We start from the raw sequence: 18,896 nt of genomic DNA, 5'->3' as shown, positions 1-18,896 counted from the left end.
GAAGGTATGCGTGTTTCCCTGTTTTTTTTTCAACAGGCACGTGTTCGGGTGACGTTAGTGATTGAGAGTAAAAAAAATGTCGGGTTGATATTACACACAGTGAGACCGTTTTCTTCACCGGACAAGGCTCACATGTCCCAGGAACGGGTGGACCGAAGAACAAGTTCCCAGCTCCATTATTTATTTATTTTAGGAATGTTTCGTTAACGATTCCCTAATTTTTCACTAATTTTAGAGCCTTTTTATAGGGTCCCCCCATGATACGTTTTTTCGTTTTATGAGATGTTGTATAGGGCAAAATAAAAGAAGAGTACTTCAATTTGCCATGTATTGTTGTACTTTAATATATTTGGATGAGAACTATTTTTTATCGGGTATATTATATCGGGTAAAATATACCCGACGTTAGTGATGGTGTTACTTGTTGTTACGTTAGTGTTCTCGGGTTAAATACCCTAAAAACCACAATAAACAGAGAGTAAAGGTGCATTAGAAAAAATTCCACATTTCACATATTTTGTTACCGCTCTCCCCCCCCCCCCCCAAAGGTACCCGTCTAAACTGACCTGGATCTCCATAACACCAGGCTCATATAGCCCACGGGTACATCCAGTGGCGGCTGGCCAATAGAGGGCCATGGGGCCTGGCCCCACCTTGAGCCACACAAAAAAAAAAAATAATAATAAATTATACAAATTGTCAATATTTGTGTTTTTGAACTGTGGAATGTACCCAGTAATAAGTGTAAAATATGATATCTGCGCAAAATATATGCTTTTCCTGCTCGTCCTCTCCGCCTGTGTGCACCACACGTCTCAGAACGCGCAGCTAGGGGGGCCAAATCGTTTTGGCCCAAAAGAGGCGGGTCTATGAAGCAGTTTAGCCAATTGATGATTAAAGATATAAATGAGTGAAAATTTAGCCAATCAGCGCCCTCAGATAGATTCAGCTAAGCGTTCTCGTCAGGAGAAGTCTCTACAGGCGAGAGCGAGCACTACTCCTCCAAGTCTCGTTTGAGAGGAGAACTTTGGCGGAGATTCTGCAGACCAAAGAGCTGATATCAGATCAGCCTGACCTCACAATCAGACAGCAGACTAGCAGGAAAGGGAAGCAGTACATGCAAAGCTTCTGTACTAGCTGTACACCAGACAGGTTTGGCTAGCTGGATGACGTCATGCTAATAACGAATTTAGCTTTTTAAAACAACGGGGACAGATCCAGCAGGGACAGTTACGGGAGCGAGGAAGTAAGGAAACATGAGAACACCAGGACACACATGGAGAACTCTGTCAAGTTACATATCAGGCAAAGTGAACATCTTCTACATAGTTGTCCTCAGTCTCATCTGCTTAACTTGGTCATGGAGGCATCAACATTTAATTGAGATGGTAAATTAACAGTGAAAACTCATCATAGCTTAATTTAACATCAGTATTCATAATTACACTTCATGTTTACTTCTCCTGATCTTTACCTCCAGTTGGGGCAAGGTCCATTGGGGCATCTCAATAAATAAACATGTTATATTATATTATATTATATTATAAAAGTGTTATTTACTGCTTTTTTTCGTGTTGGAATAAATGTTAAATATTTAACTGCAAAGTAGCAATGCGTGTTTGATACTTTAATTTGTTTGCATTAAATCATACTGGGATGTTTGCTGAAATTGATACAATGGCCCCACCTAGAAAATGTTCCACCAGCCGCCACCGGGTACATCGTTTTTTTAGCCACAGAAAATCACGAGCAACATGTCGGGAGGAGATATAATTACTTTTCGTACGTCAGCGTTATGAGCATGTATGGATGTTATGTAATATGCCTTATATCCATCACTATACAAAAAAAAAAAAGCAACTAAATAAACAGAAAGTCGACCAGTGATCTTACCTTTGATAGATACCGACAGAAATCAGCCGTCGACCCTTTTCTCTTCTGTGGATTCACACGTTGTTACAGACTTAACGTCTAACGCAAGACTGCTGTAACTTCACCCGATCTCTCTTTTTCCACTGGGCTGCACATAGCCTACTGCGTCTGCGCAGATCAACAAGTTTCGTTTCCCAGTAAAACACATCGACACCCCACCTCGACTCGACTCCTCCACTGCAGTGATTCTCAACTAGTGGGTCGCGGACCCGTTTTCAGTGGGTCAAGGGCCTTTGCCTGGAAGAAAGCAGAAAAAAAAATCCTGTGCTTTTATTTTGAAGGGAATTTTTTATGCAGCGGAGTTATTCACACAAATCACACTCCTTAACAATATTTGGCCCCAGGGGCGTTTCTAGGATTCAAAGAAAGGGGGGGGGGGCTCCAAGGAGAGGGGCATGTTTGCGGGCAATTTTTTTTGGGCCCCATTTGGGGCCGTGTATATCCATTGTTTCAGACAGTTCATAGATTGGCTCAATCAGAAAGAGTGTGATTTTGCTCTGTAGTTTTGCCTGCATTCAGTATATGATAACACAAGAGACAGAATTTCAGGGTCATAGTGAAATTTGACAACACAAATATGAACTTTTCTCAAATAAAGAGAGAAATAATTTTCCTGCTTGTAAAGGAAAGACGGATAAACTAGCTTTCATATTCGCGTCACTCCCAAATCCTAATTCTTAAAAGGGACTGCACACAATGGATGGAGAATGGACCTGACGGTGTCAAATTGAGTTGTTTACTTGTTTTATTATGAGCAGAAGGGAATAAGATTTTGATCAACATTTACATCTATTTTGTTGTCCGTGTAGTTTTTACATACCAGTGATATTTTATGCTCATTTGGGCACTATCACTGAGATAAAGATGAACTAGTTCAGTGTCAAATATACCATTCAATGAAAAAAAAAAAAAACGAACAACAAAAATAAAAGAACACATTTCAAGTACCGGTACATCTTAATTATTGAATGATAAATGTTGTATGATGGGCTGAAATGGAAGGAATCTTCTTATATCCATCTGGTCAATTAATTGGATGATATACCGGTACAATAGCGTTATGAGGGACACTGACATTTAGTTTTCACTAGCATTAACTGATTATAAACAACAACATTCTACAGGGACTGCTATTATTGTTTCGAAATACTAGAGAGATATATTAATGCAAAGAATAGAGAGATGTCGATAGTTATTTCTTGTATTTCGAATTCGCTCGTTCACACTCTTGCTCACTGGAGCCAGTTTCTGACAACATAGCTAGCTTAGTGTTAACATAGCCCACTACAATATTCCCTTTCATTTGCCTCAAGTAAACCTAAATTTAAGCAGGTAACAATCGTTAACAACTACAGATAGCCACATTCTGTAACTACCTGTACTTACAATTTCACTCCGTGCATCATTTACTTTGAGCTAAACTCCTTGGCTATAATCCTGGCTGTCGTTGACGAGAGACGTTACTTGCAGCGCAGCAGCCTCCCCAAGATCCTAGTGCTATTGGATTGTAATTTGAAGGGGGAGAAAACATACAAACCAGAACGCACGCACATATGTAGCATGTTAGAGTTGTAAATAACTTGTCCATTTGAGAAACAATAGTTTAATTTAATGACATCACCAATTTTAAAGCCAATAATGCCAAATTATTTGGGGGGGCTGAAGAACATTTTAGGGGGGCTTCAGCCCCCCTAAAATAGGCCTAACGACGCCCCTGTTTGGCGCCAAAATAATAACGGTTTCGTTTCCCTGTAAAACACCAACACCCCACCCCGACTCTCCTCCGCTGGATACTTTACTGTCAGTCAAGATGAAACTGAGCCGGGCACAACCGAACATGTCTATAATATCATCAAACACCTTTTACCTTGCATTAGTATTTATGTGCGGTCAAATCAAACTTATTCAAATAGTCTTGTGTAAACGTAGCAGTACAACCTTAATGTTAACAATACTTTATTTTAAAAGTCCTGCAGTCAAAAGGAGAAGCAACACATGTACTTCTGCATTTCTGTAATATAGTTACATACTTAGTTAGAATACTTGGGACATAGGGCTACTGAAGTGAGGCAAATGAAGAAGAGGAACTCGTTTTTAAAATAACTACAAGCTATTTCTGTTCTGGTTTAAGCTCGCGCAGTATTTATTTGATAGAACAACTCTGGCCACAACAGATAAATGAGATTGTGAAGGCGGAATGAATTTACAAAAAAGTGTAGAATAATGGCAGGTATAAATGTGTCCAATATTTCAAAATTTGTAAAACAGCATTTAAATGTAAGATGAATTAAGTTCCACAGAAAGCCAGGGGACAGGGCCTAGAGAGGGTGACAGCTGTATTTACAGAGTCAATGTCCAAATGGGGAGAACAAAGGATCACCTGAGCTGCACCTTTTATCATCACATTATATAACTTTGTTGAGTCCCACCCCTGCATTTCCCTCTCCATTGTTAATGCGGGGGTGTGATGTGGGTGTACCAGACAAAATATTTCACCTGGATTGAATACAGTATAAACCAGCCCCGACGGTTATGTCCTTGGGCGTTAAAAGTTTTAATTTAAAGGAAGAATTGTTCTACATACCATGTAGCTGGACCATCCCGTTTCCAGTCTTTGAGATATATAGATATAGATCTCCGTGTGTGAGACGTCCTCAGTCCTCAGTCCAGCCCTGTGATACTGTGTTGCTCCTTTTTTAGCTTCATTTGCTTGCAGTAAAATGTCTGCTGTTGCTTGGAAATGCTACAAAACTGAGACAGAAGTGACACCGTAGCTAAACAATGTAGCGATAGCTTACCCAGACAATTCAGTGCAGTGGAGCACCTGTGAGGCACCGAATGTTGTTAAATATATATTAATATTCCCCAATAGCCATCTTGACATACAAAAAGATCAATCAACAAGCAAAATCTTAGTATTAAAAGAAAAATAGAATTTAATGTACAAGTAATTAACTTCACTTTGAGAAAAAAAGGCACATTGGCCACATTAAATGATGCATCATCAATGATCCAATTTCTGAATCAGTCTATACAAAAATATACATACAGTATCTGTGCAGTGAACAGTTCACTCAGAAATACAACATTGCACTATAAAAAAACAACATCCAGTGGGTAATATTCTCTTTGCTCAGTCCAGCTACAAGATAATTGTCCAATAGCACCCTGTTGGCTATCTGACTCCTTCAAGGCAGAGACCCGTGGACGGTTCTGTTTGGGAACGATTTTACTCGGGTGAGCAGAAGGCACTTAATTTAGGGTGCAGCTGCTGCGCCCAGCAGCGGATCCCAGGCACTGCAGGCCTGGTCCTCACCAGCTCACGGTGCAGCAAGCAACTCCCACTTGGTGTCCACTCCCGAAGGTGATGCTCCCAACTGTGCTTGGTCCACCCGACTCTGGTTCGGTTCATTATCCAGTGTAGGAGGACCTGGCGGCGGGGGCATCTCAGACTGACCGGATTCTCTTTGCACGAGAGGATCTGAAGGCGATTCTGAGACCAATGTGGGGTTCAATGTTTGACCGTGCAAGTCAGTCTGTGCGGACCATTTGGTAGCCAGGGTACAAACTGGGGTAGAAGCACCAAGGTGGTCCTGCAGACTCAGGCAGAGGGGCATAGCAGCACCCCCTCTCCTCACACTCTCTCTGGCTCAGAAGCCGGTCCCTGGCACAATCAAACCGGCCCTCTGGGGCCATGGTGCATTTATCCTCTCTGGAAGTATCAGCCTCTTTAAAACTTTGTGGGAGGACTCCCCTTGTTTCCACCATATTATTCTGCAGTTTTGTTGGATTATCACCGAGGCGTTTGTGTGCTTTTGTTTTATTTTGCTTTGCGTAGTCTGATCTAACCAGTCTGGTCTGATGGACACACACGTGGTTGATGTACCAACATGTTGACAGAGCAAAGACGAGGAGCAGCACAGCTACCGTGACGCTAGACAGCAGAGCCATGTCCTCCCCGCGAGAGAAGCACTGTTACTGTATTCAGTGGGAGAGAAACGTGGACCTAATGCATGAAGCAGCTAATGGAAAAAAATCACTTACACTCACGGCGTAGTTCATTTTGTGGACGTGAACTGTTATGAATGTCTCAGTAACAGTTGGGTGTATTAGCTGTTAGCTTGCTGTTATTTATCGAGCGGTTCAGTGCGGTCAGAGCTAACGTTACTGTAGTGGCAGCTTATTTTACCGTCCTTCTTGGCCACTTCTTGCAGGATGTAAAGGGTTCTGACTCGCGTAGCCTACCATGTCCAACTTACGTGCTCTTGCAGGCTAAACTTTTCTTGCTAGCTGTCCAAAGATGAGGCTCGTAGCTCGTAGTTAAAAGTGGTTTTATTCCATGTAAACAAAAATAAACAAAACAATTTCCTTAGGTAATAACTGGAGTACTAAAACATTGACTTAAGCTGGCTATAACTAAAAAGTCTATAATCTGCGATCTAGAATCTGCGGTCAGAAAAATTGTTGCTCCACATCCTGCTCCATCAAAGCCTAACTTACACTGAAACTCACTTAAAGGAGTCAACCAATAATTATCCAATAGCAGGACAGAATAGAGGAGCCTTTATCTTCAAAGGGCAAAAACACACATTTGAAGCACATTTTACAACATGACCAATCTTTTAACTCTATTATATGGTAAACATTCTTAAGAGCATAACACACATACTTTTGCAATAAACATAAAATACAAAAACTGTGAAGAATACAAAATGGCTCTTACAGTTACTCTTCAACATTTCTCTACAACCTAATAACGTGCGAGTAGTGTCAGCAAACAAGTTGTGTTGCAAGGAAGCAGACAAGTAGAGTTCGACTGACATAAGTTATATACGACGAGATAATAAGTGTGGAGAGGACGGTGCAAACTGCAGGCGAACACCAAACTAGGGCAAGCACAGTGGGTCAAAAACTAGCACTGTTGCTACTTCACTTCCTGTCGTCTCTTCTCATTTTTGTGAATTAACGAAAACATCAAGTCAGTCATAAAACAAAAACTTTCACTCAAGGAAATAAAATATGTTTAGAAAATCAGCTGCTGTCAAAGTTATTTAAATCAAGATCCTTAATATTATGTTTCGTTTCCTGATCACACTAATGTAGTTAGATTTTCATCATTTCAGACTTAAATGGACAAAGTAAAAAATATATATTTCGGTTTTGGAATCAGCCTTGTCTCGAATATATTGTGACTCAATGGCAGTAAACTTCCCACAAGGCAACTCACACTAAAATAATCTAAATTAATAAACAGCATGACAGGTAAGAGAATAAAATATGTATCATTTTTTTTTTTGGGTGTCCCTTCAAATAATTATTAAATATTGTGTGTTGTTGCCATTGACTGTATATAAGGGTTGTTGCAGCAAACTTCTAAAGTATGCAATAATTCTTTAATCTGAGTTATCTCTGATGATCAAGTCCTAATTTTTAAAAGAAATTACAGATATTGCAGAAATATGTGGTGTTTACCTATTACAACTATTTGATATGTAAATAACATTTATTTGAGTACCTGTAAATCTGATGAGCACACACTAATTAAATTGAAGTACACAGAAAATTACCTGTGTGTGCAACCGCTATCAAAACCACAACTGATAACTTGGTAAACATTTTAGATGCTTGTCTTCGCACAATGTCTGAAAAGTTGTTCACTCTCTTTAAATCATGAAATATCTCAAATCAGGTTGTTTTTAAACTCATCTGCGTTGCAAATGTATTAATCCTGTATTGACCGACCTGGTTTACTAGTGAAGAATGCCTGCAACTACAATCAAACAGCCACCATTTTGGTCTTCAGGTCATTTTTTAACACATTTTATTAATTACTAAACTACACGGCTTAGCTCCAACATGTGTAGTGGTGATGACAATGAAGAGATTAACAGACAAAGCTCCTATACTATAAATTAATATATCCTAAAAGGGCTATCACTATCAGTTGAACTTCAAAGGTTGATGTCGTAGGATTGACAACATAAAACAAACTACAATTGAAGAAAAAGTTTATTTTCTTCCAAGACATGTTTAAAATGTTTCAGAACAGTAATGTTTACAGAGTCAAGTATTTCTTCATGTTACTATCAAAAACAATACAAGTATATAACATAGAAAGGTATCGCCAAAGGTACTGGCGTAACTTGTAGTTTAATTTTTCCATAATTTCACACTTTATTATACTTGTTTTTCTGTTGCATATCAATATATGAGAGACACGTTCTTCTCCAAATGTACATAATGTTGCTGCTTAGGTCTTAAAACATATATTGTAAAAACACTGATACAATTCCAATGAAGTTGCATTTGATTCCATTGCTTTCTATATTGCATCCTGGAAGATATAGAAGATAAGCTATCATGATCTACTAGAAGCCAAGATGTTTAGGAACGGTTCACATTATGAACCACAATCAATTCATCAACTCGGTTTATTTTCTGTCTAACAGCAGTCTAGTTCAGTTTACAAAGGATAACACAAAACGTGAATCAGTTAGCAAAATCCAGGCACAAATCCTCACTTGATACATTCAAAAGATGTGAACTGCAGTCCTTCTGAACTGGATCTACAAACAATATCAAAATAACAGGATACTAGATTCAGGTCTAAACAGGGACTTTAAGTTCCTGTTTGAGAAGCATTGAGCTGTAGAGTAGGAATTTCAGTTTACATTGTTATCAATCATGTCATCATAGTCCATTTTTATATACATACACTTAAAAAACACTAGCTCTTTTGTTCAGTACACATGTGTATCTATATACAAGTATGAAAGGAGAAAAATGTAAAAAAATAGTAATCAAAATTCTGAAATCCACTCGAGGGCATCTTGCATTGTCTTGTTGAGTTTTTTCAAACGGCCATGAAATGGTTCCCAGGTGTCTTCAACTTCCTCAGGAATGTAAAAATGTAAAAAATGTAAAAAAAATAGTAATCAAACTATCTTACAAAAAAAATAGCAATTTGTGTCATAACACGTGCTTCAACATACTGCAGATAGAAGCTTTGTGTTTTGTCAAGATCTTTCTTCTTTTTTTAATCTGTTCTTGGTAACGAGGTGGATATTGAGCCCATTCTTCAGGAAGATGACGTTCAAAAACAAACTATTGTTTCACAATGATGTTGCAGGCAACGGGCCCTTTGAATGTGAACCCCAGGTAGAACGTGATGTTTTCATTACTATGAGGCACTGATGGTACATAAAGAGGTTGGATATTGAACTTCTTTTTCCGAGGGCCTTCAAGGTACACCACTCCATCTTCAGTCCATCCAGAAACACATTTCAGCATCGTGGCGATCTCAGGCTTTTTCCATGCTTCACCCAGATACCACTTCATGCGTTTCTCAGAGACTGAGAACCCCTTTGTGACTTCCTCAACCTTTCTCTTTTGGACAAATTTATCCAGTCCGTTCCCACTGCCCAGAAAGAAATGGGTGTAAATCCTTCTTTTCCTCTGAGGGATGTCCTTCTTCTTGGTCCAGTAGCCTTTTTCCAGTTGTTCAACAGCTGAGTGCACAATTTCATATTTGGTTTCTTTCTCATCATCTGTGTCATGATCCTCTGGCCAGAATAGCAAGGTAAGCAAAAACAGGGCACTTGGTAAACATTTCGTTTTATCAGTTGGGAACTGATGACAAAGTTCCTGCAGATCTTTCAGACGAGCGAACTTTTGAATCTGTGGTGACAGGCAGTTCAAAGTAAGGTGGGCCGTTATGTAGTTGACAATATCCCTTTGACCAAATTTGGCGATTTTTGGATTACTGGGGTAGAGAGAAAGGATGGTCTCGAGAAGACGTACTGCATCCTTCTGGTCAGTTAGCTTGGAGAGGATGGATGTTATGTTCCCCCCACCAAGATGATAGATGATCATGCGTTTTTGGAAAGGAGTCAGATTGGCTGGGATTGATTCCCCTTGAAGCGCAGTAGAATAGCTTTCACTGAAATATTTCCCATACACTGAAGATTTTATTGCCAACCATTTCAGTGGATGGCGTACAGAAGATAAGCCAGGATTTTCAGGGGTCTCTTCTCCATCTAAACCAATGTCTGTCTGGAAGTAACTGAGGTCTTCTGAAATCCATTCGAGGGCATCTTGCATTGTCTTGTTAAGTTTTTTCAAACGGCCATGAAATGGTTCCCAGGCGTCTTCAACTTCCTTAGGAATGTAGTTTGTTAACAGATACTTCAGACACTCTGAATGGCCATTGGCTCCGTTTGCAAACACTTGCAATGAAGAGATCAGTTTGAGCAGGCTGCATCCAACCTCAACTTCAGAGAAAAACCCTGAGCTGTTAAGGTGATCCATATCTGCATCAGCTGCTTTCTGACATTCTTGAAAACATTCCATGGCTTTCAGTGCAGTCTCCACAGCATCTGCTATATTCTGGGCTGTCTTTGGTACATTGTCACTCTCAATGGCTTTGCACTTAGCTTGGAACCATTTCCTGTACACTTGTCCCTTTGTGTCCAGTATGTATGAGTTGTGGGGCAGCTGTTTGGCTGCTGTCTCTGCCCAGTTTTTTGCCTCTTCAAACTTTTCATAAGTGTAATGAAGACGAGCAAGTTGTTGTGCAAAGAATGGATCTTCATGGAAACGCTGGAACGCTTTCTTGAGTAACTCAATTGCTTTATCTGGGCTTTTTTCATTTTCACACACATGCTCAATCAGAGGAGAGAAATAACTATCATATGTGTCCCCTTTGATTATTTTGGATCGCCTTATGAAAAGTGCTCTCAAAAATGACAGATATTCCTCCCTTCCAAATCTGTGCTCAAAAAGCACGTCGTTGCTCAGCAAATCCATTGCCAAACTGCTTTGGGTCTTTTGGATCCCCAAAAGTTGTTGAAGAATTTCCTCTGCAATGAGTGGGTGGATGATTCTGATTGATTTAATGTGCGTCTTGTCATCCCTAAGGTGCAAGAAGATTAGTTTAGCCTGCTCACCGAGGGATCTCTCAAACTCATGTTGGCGAAACCTTTCCAAGTGAATGGATAAGCCAAGCAAAGCTTCACAATGAGACTGAGAGATGAAAGAGTTTTGAACATAAGTGTTCAGCAGTGCTACATAGAGAATGAGGCTAGTGACAACAGATTGGCGGTCAATGCCTTGGAGCAAATGTTCCACTAACTTTTTAAGATATTTCTCATCGAATCCTTTACTCATCAAAACAAATGTCAGGATGAAATCGTCTTCATATCGTGCTTCAAGCGCCTCTCGTTTTCCAGCAAACTTTCTCTTCTCTTTATCAGACAGTTTGTGAGTGACAGACACATTCTGCAACGGAGACTCCTTGCATCTTTTCTCTGGATCATGGGATCGTCTGCAGCTCAACAAAATGAAACACAGAGTTCCATGCAGGATTCTTTTGGTGTTAGTGGCAACCTCCAGTTCGTTCCTGAGATCATCTAGGTATTCTTTGTCTGAGTCTTCAATGAGGAGCAGCACAGGAAGACACGTCCGTTGATCTTTTTCTTCATATTCTCTCAGTTCAACTGCATGTTGCGCAACAACAGCAGCTGAGTATGAAGGCTTCACAACTGCACACCGTAGACCTTTCCTGTTGTTCCACAGCACTTGTCTTGCAACAGTGCTTCCACCACTTCCTGGATGATGGAAGATGTTTATGCTGTTCACTGGAGTTTGATCTGGATTCCTCTTCAAAGCGTCATTGACACAATTGGAAACCTCCTGATAAGCATCTCTTTCAATTACCTCTCCAACATACTTCTGCTCAGCAAGCCAGAAATTCAACCAGTTTATTCTACCACCATGGTAGAACTGCTGGTCAATGTTTTCTTTCTCCTCATCAATGAAGGCTTCAGTTGTTTCATCACAATGATCGACCGTCAGAATTTCCAGAGAAGACATATTTTCCTCTTTGTGTGTTTCAAGAACACAAGTCCCTTTCACAAAGACTGGCAAGTGTTTTCTGGCGCCTGCTTTTACAGATTGTACTTGCTGTAGAGTTGCATTAATGTGACTCATTTTCATCCCAACAACACTGGAATTGTTCACACTTTCTGTTCCACAACCCTCTGCAAAGCTTTGCCACTTCTGGAAGTTTTTCTGTGATTCACAGATGCAGATGATGTCTTCATGGCCTTCCATGTCTGTGAAAAACTCATGAAAGGTGTGCAAGAGTGGTTTCTCAACTGGTGATGTGAGAAGAAAAACGACCTGGAACGTCCCTTTTGGCAAGATTCGTTTACAGATCAAAAACACAGATTCCCGCAGGACAGCCATTTTTGTCTTGAACCAAGTCATTTCATCACATGGAGGGTCATTTCCTTTGAAGTCAGTACGGCCATTACAAAAGATCCAACTAGTTTGCTCAAACAGATGCAAGTGGCTTGTGAATTCTGTGGTGCTCATGTCATCGGATTTCTTATAGCTCTGCAGAGAATGCATGTTTGCAGCGTGATGCTGAAGGTACTTACTGCAAAGACCTGATTTCTTTGAGTCTGGGTCAAAGTCAAACACACAGAACATGGTCATGTTAAGCAGCCATTCAATGTTGCAAAGGTCATCAGGGTTGAATTTGTTTGTGACGAGTATGAACCATTTATCCTTTTCGATAAGTTTCTTCCCACAAGTCATTAGCATTTTCAGTTTCCTTCCAAGGTCTTGGCAGAAGTCTGGGGCACTGAGGAACTGATTTTTCTCTGCTTCTTCTCTTTGGGCATCGCGATCTTTGACACGCTCGCAAAAATCACTGATGTCTTTCTCGATCACCGGTTCCGTCTTTGCACCCACCCTCCGCAGAATCGTTTCTTTCTCAAATACTACTTTGTTAGATGACTCATTGAAGTTTGGCAGACGAACTTTATACACCTTGTTCTTAACAATGCTTATTGAAGGCACAATGTCAACCTCTATCACATATCTCTTTTCTGTACTTTCTCGATCCACAACCTCAATGAACCTTGGTGGCCGTACACACCCGCTTACATGCTCCCAGCCAGAAGAGAAACTCTTTTTAATGTAGTCCAAAGCATCTACATAAATGTCTTTCTCTTGAACAGGGATACCAATTATCTCACCATGCATATATTCTTTATTAACCTCCTTGCTGTCCATCACACCAAAGTGTATTGTGCCATTTGATCTGATATTCATACAACCAGTGGCAAATTTAAGGACCTCGTAGGCAAACTTAGCTTGGAGTCTTGTGCGATCCAATGCAACAGCTAGAGCTAGAGACTTAAATTCATGGCATGGAGATATCAGATTAAAAGCACCCGATTCAGGTTGCAGGACTCTGTGCTTTACATACAAGAAATCAATCCCTTCTTGATCAAATGGTCGTGGTCTGCAGTCTTCTTTTGAAGTAACCTGAGCTATTTGTCTGTCCTTTACGACAGCTTGATCTTTCTCAGGAATCTGTGCTGAAGGACCTTCACTTGTTGTGGGAAGACATTGAACAGATTTTTGATCAATGTTTTTCTGTTCCAACTCGGTTTTTTTGCCACTTGTGGTCTTTTTCTTCTCTTGAGACTTTTTCTTGGATTTGATGAGCTCATCTCTCTTTTGAATAATCAAAAGAGCAGGCCCTGATTTCATGCCAATCTTTGTCTTCAAAAAGTCCTCATTCAGTGCAAGAAGGATGTGTCCATCTACCTCTTCCTCATTGAGCTTTTCTATGTACTGCTTCTTCACTCCAATTAATCTTAGCCAGTCGCTTACTTGAGATTCAGTCCAATCCTTGGGTGACTGCTCAAGTTCGTCAGCTGTATAGTGAGAAAAGAGAGAAAAAAACATGTTTGATTATGAATGAGAGAATCAGAGAAGCACTTTGTTTCTCTGCCACACTGCAATTTGCTAATTTAGTTTGTTAAATTATATTTTTCATTTTGTCAACAAATCCGATGATGGGTGGAAAACCAAGAATGTTTTAGTCCATATCTCAATACTTCCTTTCACTTCCCAATCAATTGCTATCTAAGACATTAATCCAGTATTTTTTTGGGGGGGGGGGCTCTTTGGGGCAGCAGAACAAACTGCAAACAAAATGTAGCTTTTCGACTTGCACCTCTGGCAATTGCACTCTGTGGTGGCCAGAGCATATTGACCATTGATCATTTGGTATCTCTCTACACCAGGGGTGCCCAATACGTCAATAGAGGAGGTAGTGCGGGTAGATCGCATGCCATTCAAAAAAATTTGATGTCCGCATGGCATTTGCCACTTGATTTTCTAACACACGGGTCACCACGTATCAACCGCGCGAGCTAATTAGTTAGCCTTCCAATTTATTTCTACTAAAGAAGCTAAAGCTGTAGCGCCATGATTTGGGAAACTTCCAAAACCTCGCGTCAGAACTGGAGACTCAACGGAAGGCGTGTGCGTAACTTGACAGTGCGCGCTACACAGAGCAGATTGACAAGTGTCTGTCAGAGTTTGACAAACGCTTTCGAGACTTTGCTTTACTCGAGCCAGTTGCTACACTTATGTGCTGCACATTTCGGGAAGATATTGAGGTTGATTTACTCGCATCAAAAATTGCAACGAGTTCACAATTGACAATATAACTTGATATCACTTAGCTTCCTGGTCTCCCTCTGGTGTGTCTGGCTTGCGGTAAAAACCGTGCAATCTCCCCGTCACCCATGCATCATCACCTGTCTGTTGCACCTGTGCCCCATATATTAATTACCTGCCAGACTAACCCACACTGCCACCCGTGGTCAACCTGAGGTCGGCTCCCGATATACATTTATAATACCCAGACCTAACTAATGGCTCCTACAAGCAGTATCAAGTTTATGTATACTTGTGTTGGTTTGTATTGGGTTCATTAATGCTCCTTTGGGTCTCACATTCACCCTTTAGACAGTTTTTAGCATTAGTGTGATTTCTGATAATCAACATTACTTCTAACCACCATGAGAGAGCTGCTGCTGCTTTTCTACCCGACTCACCGGGTTGTCTTTGCAGTCCTCACTGAGCACCTCAGGGGCGATCCAGCCCTCTGTGCCCGGCACCCCAGACCTTCTACTGAAACTGTGGCGGCCCACTGCCAGCTTCTTACACAAGCCGAAGTCTGAGATCATGGCCCGGACCCGACCATGGACATCCAACCTTCTTTTCTTACAAGCCCCATTGCCGCTAACTATATTTTTATCCCATCAATGCAATTTCTAACATACCAGGACTGGCACAGAAGAGGCCTATAATGCATTAAATACCGGCCTGGTCAGACTGCTTTGTCAGATGCTTTGTCAGACGCCCACACCGGCGGTCGCTACTTGATTGGTTCTTAGTCACGGCGTGTCCTTCCCTGATTCGTCACGCCCCTATCACGTGACCCTTTCCCGGAAACTCACAAACAACATTGATTATCGATCGACTACCATGTTAATTCAACATGGACAATGGATTACAGATGTTGATGACCTTGTTGTCTTTACTAGCAGCTGTTGTCCATTTAAAGTCTGCATTTTTGCAGGGGAAGCAGCTGTTATTGGAGCGATTAGCGAGCGGCGTGTCCAGCGGCATTATCAGACCTACGGAGCGGACGTCTGAAGTCACGGTTAGCGGCTTTAGGGAGGGTGATGGACACAAAATGGAGGACTTTTGTAATGGCAAAATATATGTAAACCATGTTCTTCTAATCAAATGTATATTAAAGTGTCTGCTGTGCAAAAATAGAAAGGGCAGAGACTAGTGTAAAACACGGCCCGCCCTTCCTGTGAACTGTCGATAACACAGAACCACCTGATGCCTGGTTATCAGCTTCTGCCAGTGTCAGTTTCTAAAGAAAACTGCTTATTTTGTTCTGCACAACTATTGTGAAGTCCACACACAAACTATAAAGGAACAAAACATGAATTGCTCTCCAGTAGGACAGAGACTTCAGCCACCAGCAGAGCTACGAGTGAGAACAGACAACAATGAAGCCGAGGAAACGAGTGAGAGACGTGTGTTGACCACATTTATGGACCCATAATCTAGTAAACTTTTATGTGTAAGTGTTAATTTTAAAGTAAATCTGATATGTGAGAGAGATAGAGCAAGACCCACAGCGCTGTAACTAAGTCTGAAAAATAAAACTTCAAAAACTTTCCACGAAATGTGTCTGTTTGAGTTCATAGAGGAATATTTTAGAGAAGATCTTAAGTATCAAGCACTAACTTTCATTATTAAAGACTACTTTATTACTCGGTCGTATTTTTTTTAGCTAAGCAACCAATCTACTTCCTGTTTACATCTGCACCCACCCGCATGCCCAGTGTACGTGAATAGTCACGTGATATTCGTTTTCAGGCGTTTTAGTGTGGACGGAGATCAATTCGAAAACGATGCTGAAACGCCGTGTGGACGGAGATCGTTTTCACGTATTAGTGTGGATGTAGCCTGAGATAAAAGGAAGCTGCCCCACCCCACACATTCTCAATGAGGTAACCGCTCCACCACCTATCTCCTCTGTCCCCAAGATGCCTAATCCTGTCCAGACGCCGGACCATACACTTGCTACGTAAACATTACGCTCCTCTAATACCAATATGTAAACATGTGGATTGCACTCAGACACAGTCTTGCAAGCCTCAAAGCTTGTGCGGGGTAATATGTTGTTTTGTTCATCTACACTTATTCAGGAACACTTATACAGGAACATTAACCGGGGGGGGGGGGGGGGGGGGGGGAGAATCCCTTACCTTTGGAACCAACATCTTTAGAGACGAAAGCCTCATTTGACAAAAAAAAACAAACATTAAATGCACCTTTTTCCACATTTGCATAATGTGTTAAGGAATTACCAATGTGTTTGGGAACTGACAAAAAAGGTAATGCTTTTCTGGTCTGGAGCCCTGTGCTATCAAAGTTTTTTTTGCCAAAAAAACATCTGCTGCGGCTGGGAATAAGGGCAATAAAAATGAGGAATGAAATTGAACCCAAACAGTAACTTTGTGTTCTGTAGAACCAAAACCATGTGTTGAAAGACTCTAAAATGCCCCCTATGGTTGAGGGGAACTGCAGAGTTGAGTGATACATGTGGGTTGGCCACCACGAGTGACCCCTATCATTTTACAGATAATCATTTGACTCATTGTTAATATGAAAATACATATTAATGACATAATGTAAATAATATATACGTAACAGTAAACGGTTAGTAGGTATTAACACTTTAAAAGGAAAGAGGAAAAAAAATAAATACATTTCACTAGAAACAGATCAAAATAATATATACTTTTGTCCTGAAAATAGGAAGGACATCTCATAAAAAAGGACTTGTCTCTTCACTCACCCATGATTTTCTTTCTCCTTAATTCGTCACATTATCAACTTTGGCTTCTCCCATTATCACCTTCCATCTGCAAGAGAAAACATTTACAGTTACTTTTAACTCATTATCATCTTGACGCATTTCCTGACGGTGTCTGATCACTGTAGCTGACCATCCTTCTGGCAAAAGACTGCATCACACTGCATCACACCTGCCTAAGTAGATTAGCCTGGACAATTGGACTGTGCCATTCTACTACAGCAAGAGGGGTGTTGTCAGGAGCCACTACATCTGCACCACAGAGGAGGAATGTCTTCTCCCCCCTACAATCAACTATGGACTGGCCAGCATAGTATATATCATGCAGTTAGGAGAAGGGGAGAGAGTGTCCCTTGTTCAGAAGAGCACTCGCTATGTTGTTTTAAATTAAGTTCTGGTTAATTATGTAGACTTTAGAGCAATTATGTTAACTTTATATAGTTATTCTTATTTGTCACTTTGGTTTGATTTTGTTACCCATCCTAATTATTATAAATACTTCGGGTGGATAAAATCCCTATTTTTCCCCACATTACCTGCTCTCCCAGCTTTATATGCGTACCCTGGTCCCTCACACATGTCCTCACAGAAAACTGATATACAATGTCACGGTGTCCGTGAACTCATCCAGGTCTGTAGCAGCAGCCTCAAAAACTCTCCAATCAGTGCAGACAAAGCAGGCCTGTAACTCCAGGGCTTTGCAGATTTTAGTTTCTGTCTGTAGGCCGGGAAAGAATAAACCAGATCATGATCAGACAGTCCCAAAGCTGCACGGGGGACAGAGGGATCCTTCATTACAGTGCAGCAGTGGTCCAGTGTGTTTTTGTCCCTGGCGGTACACTTAATATAATAGGACTGGACATCAGGCAGACCTTTATTGTGTTAATGTTAATGCAGACTTAATTGTCAGCAGAAATATGCTGCTAATATTCCTTAACCCTAGAACACTAACGTCGGGTGATTTTCACCCATGCAATTGTGGTCATGTGATTTTCATTGTGTTGCTGCTGTCTGAGCTGGGTAGCTTCAGTCTGCTCACTGACGTCATCGAAGGTATGCGTGTTTCTCTGCTCCCATCCCTGTTTTTTTCAACAGGCACGTGTTCGGGTGACGTTTGTGATTGAGAGTTAAAAAGAATGTCGGGTTGATATTACACACAGTGAGACCGTTTTCTTCACCGGACAAGGCTCACATGTCCCAGGAACGGGTGGACCGAAGAACAAGTTCCCAGCTCCATTATTTATTTATTTTAGGAATGTTTCGTTAACGATTCCCTAATTTTTCACTAATTTTAGAGCCTTTTTATAGGGTCCCCCCATGATACGTTTTTTCGTTTTATGAGACGTTGTATAGGGGAAAATAAATGAAGAGTACTTCAATTTGCCATGTATTGTTGTACTTTAATATATTTGGATGAGAAGTATTTTTTATCGGTATACATATTATATCGGGTAAAATATACCCGACGTTAGTGATGGTGTTACTTCTGTTACGTTAGTGTTCTAGGGTTAAATACCCTAAAAAACACAATAAACTGAGAGTAAAAGTGCATTTGAAAAAATGCCACTTTTCACATATTTTGTTACCGCTCTCCCCCCCAAAGGTACCCGTCTAAACTGACCTGGATCTCCATAACACCAGGCTCATATAGCACGGGTAGGCCTACATCGGTTTTTTTGCCACAGAAAACCACGAG

At 40.8% G+C, this 18,896-nt stretch overlaps 1 protein-coding gene across 7 annotated transcripts in view; it reads right to left on the bottom strand.

Moving 5' to 3' along the window:
• Positions 1-18,896, bottom strand: part of LOC142944860 (sterile alpha motif domain-containing protein 9-like) — a 28,686-nt gene that overhangs the window by 9,290 nt on the left and 500 nt on the right. For 2 of the 7 annotated variants that reach the window (XM_076086031.1, XM_076086033.1), the window contains exons 1-3: positions 3,319-9,041; positions 1,894-2,169; positions 567-653 (exon numbers count right to left, since the gene is read on the bottom strand). The exons of 1 other annotated variant lie outside the window; for it this stretch is intronic. Coding sequence is in view for 3 of the 6 variants with exons in the window: in XM_076086030.1 (XP_075942145.1) it covers positions 9,037-13,661; positions 17,183-17,186 (4,629 nt within the window). In the remaining 3 variants the exon portion in view is untranslated. 4 more of the 7 variants (XM_076086032.1, XM_076086030.1, XM_076086035.1 and 1 more) reach the window with 4 other exon arrangements.

Source organism: Anarhichas minor, unplaced genomic scaffold (assembly GCF_050575085.1).
Source record: "Anarhichas minor isolate MPS153535 unplaced genomic scaffold, ASM5057508v1 ptg000007l, whole genome shotgun sequence".
NCBI lineage: Eukaryota > Metazoa > Chordata > Actinopteri > Perciformes > Anarhichadidae > Anarhichas > Anarhichas minor.
This window is presented reverse-complemented; position numbering and strand designations above follow the sequence as displayed.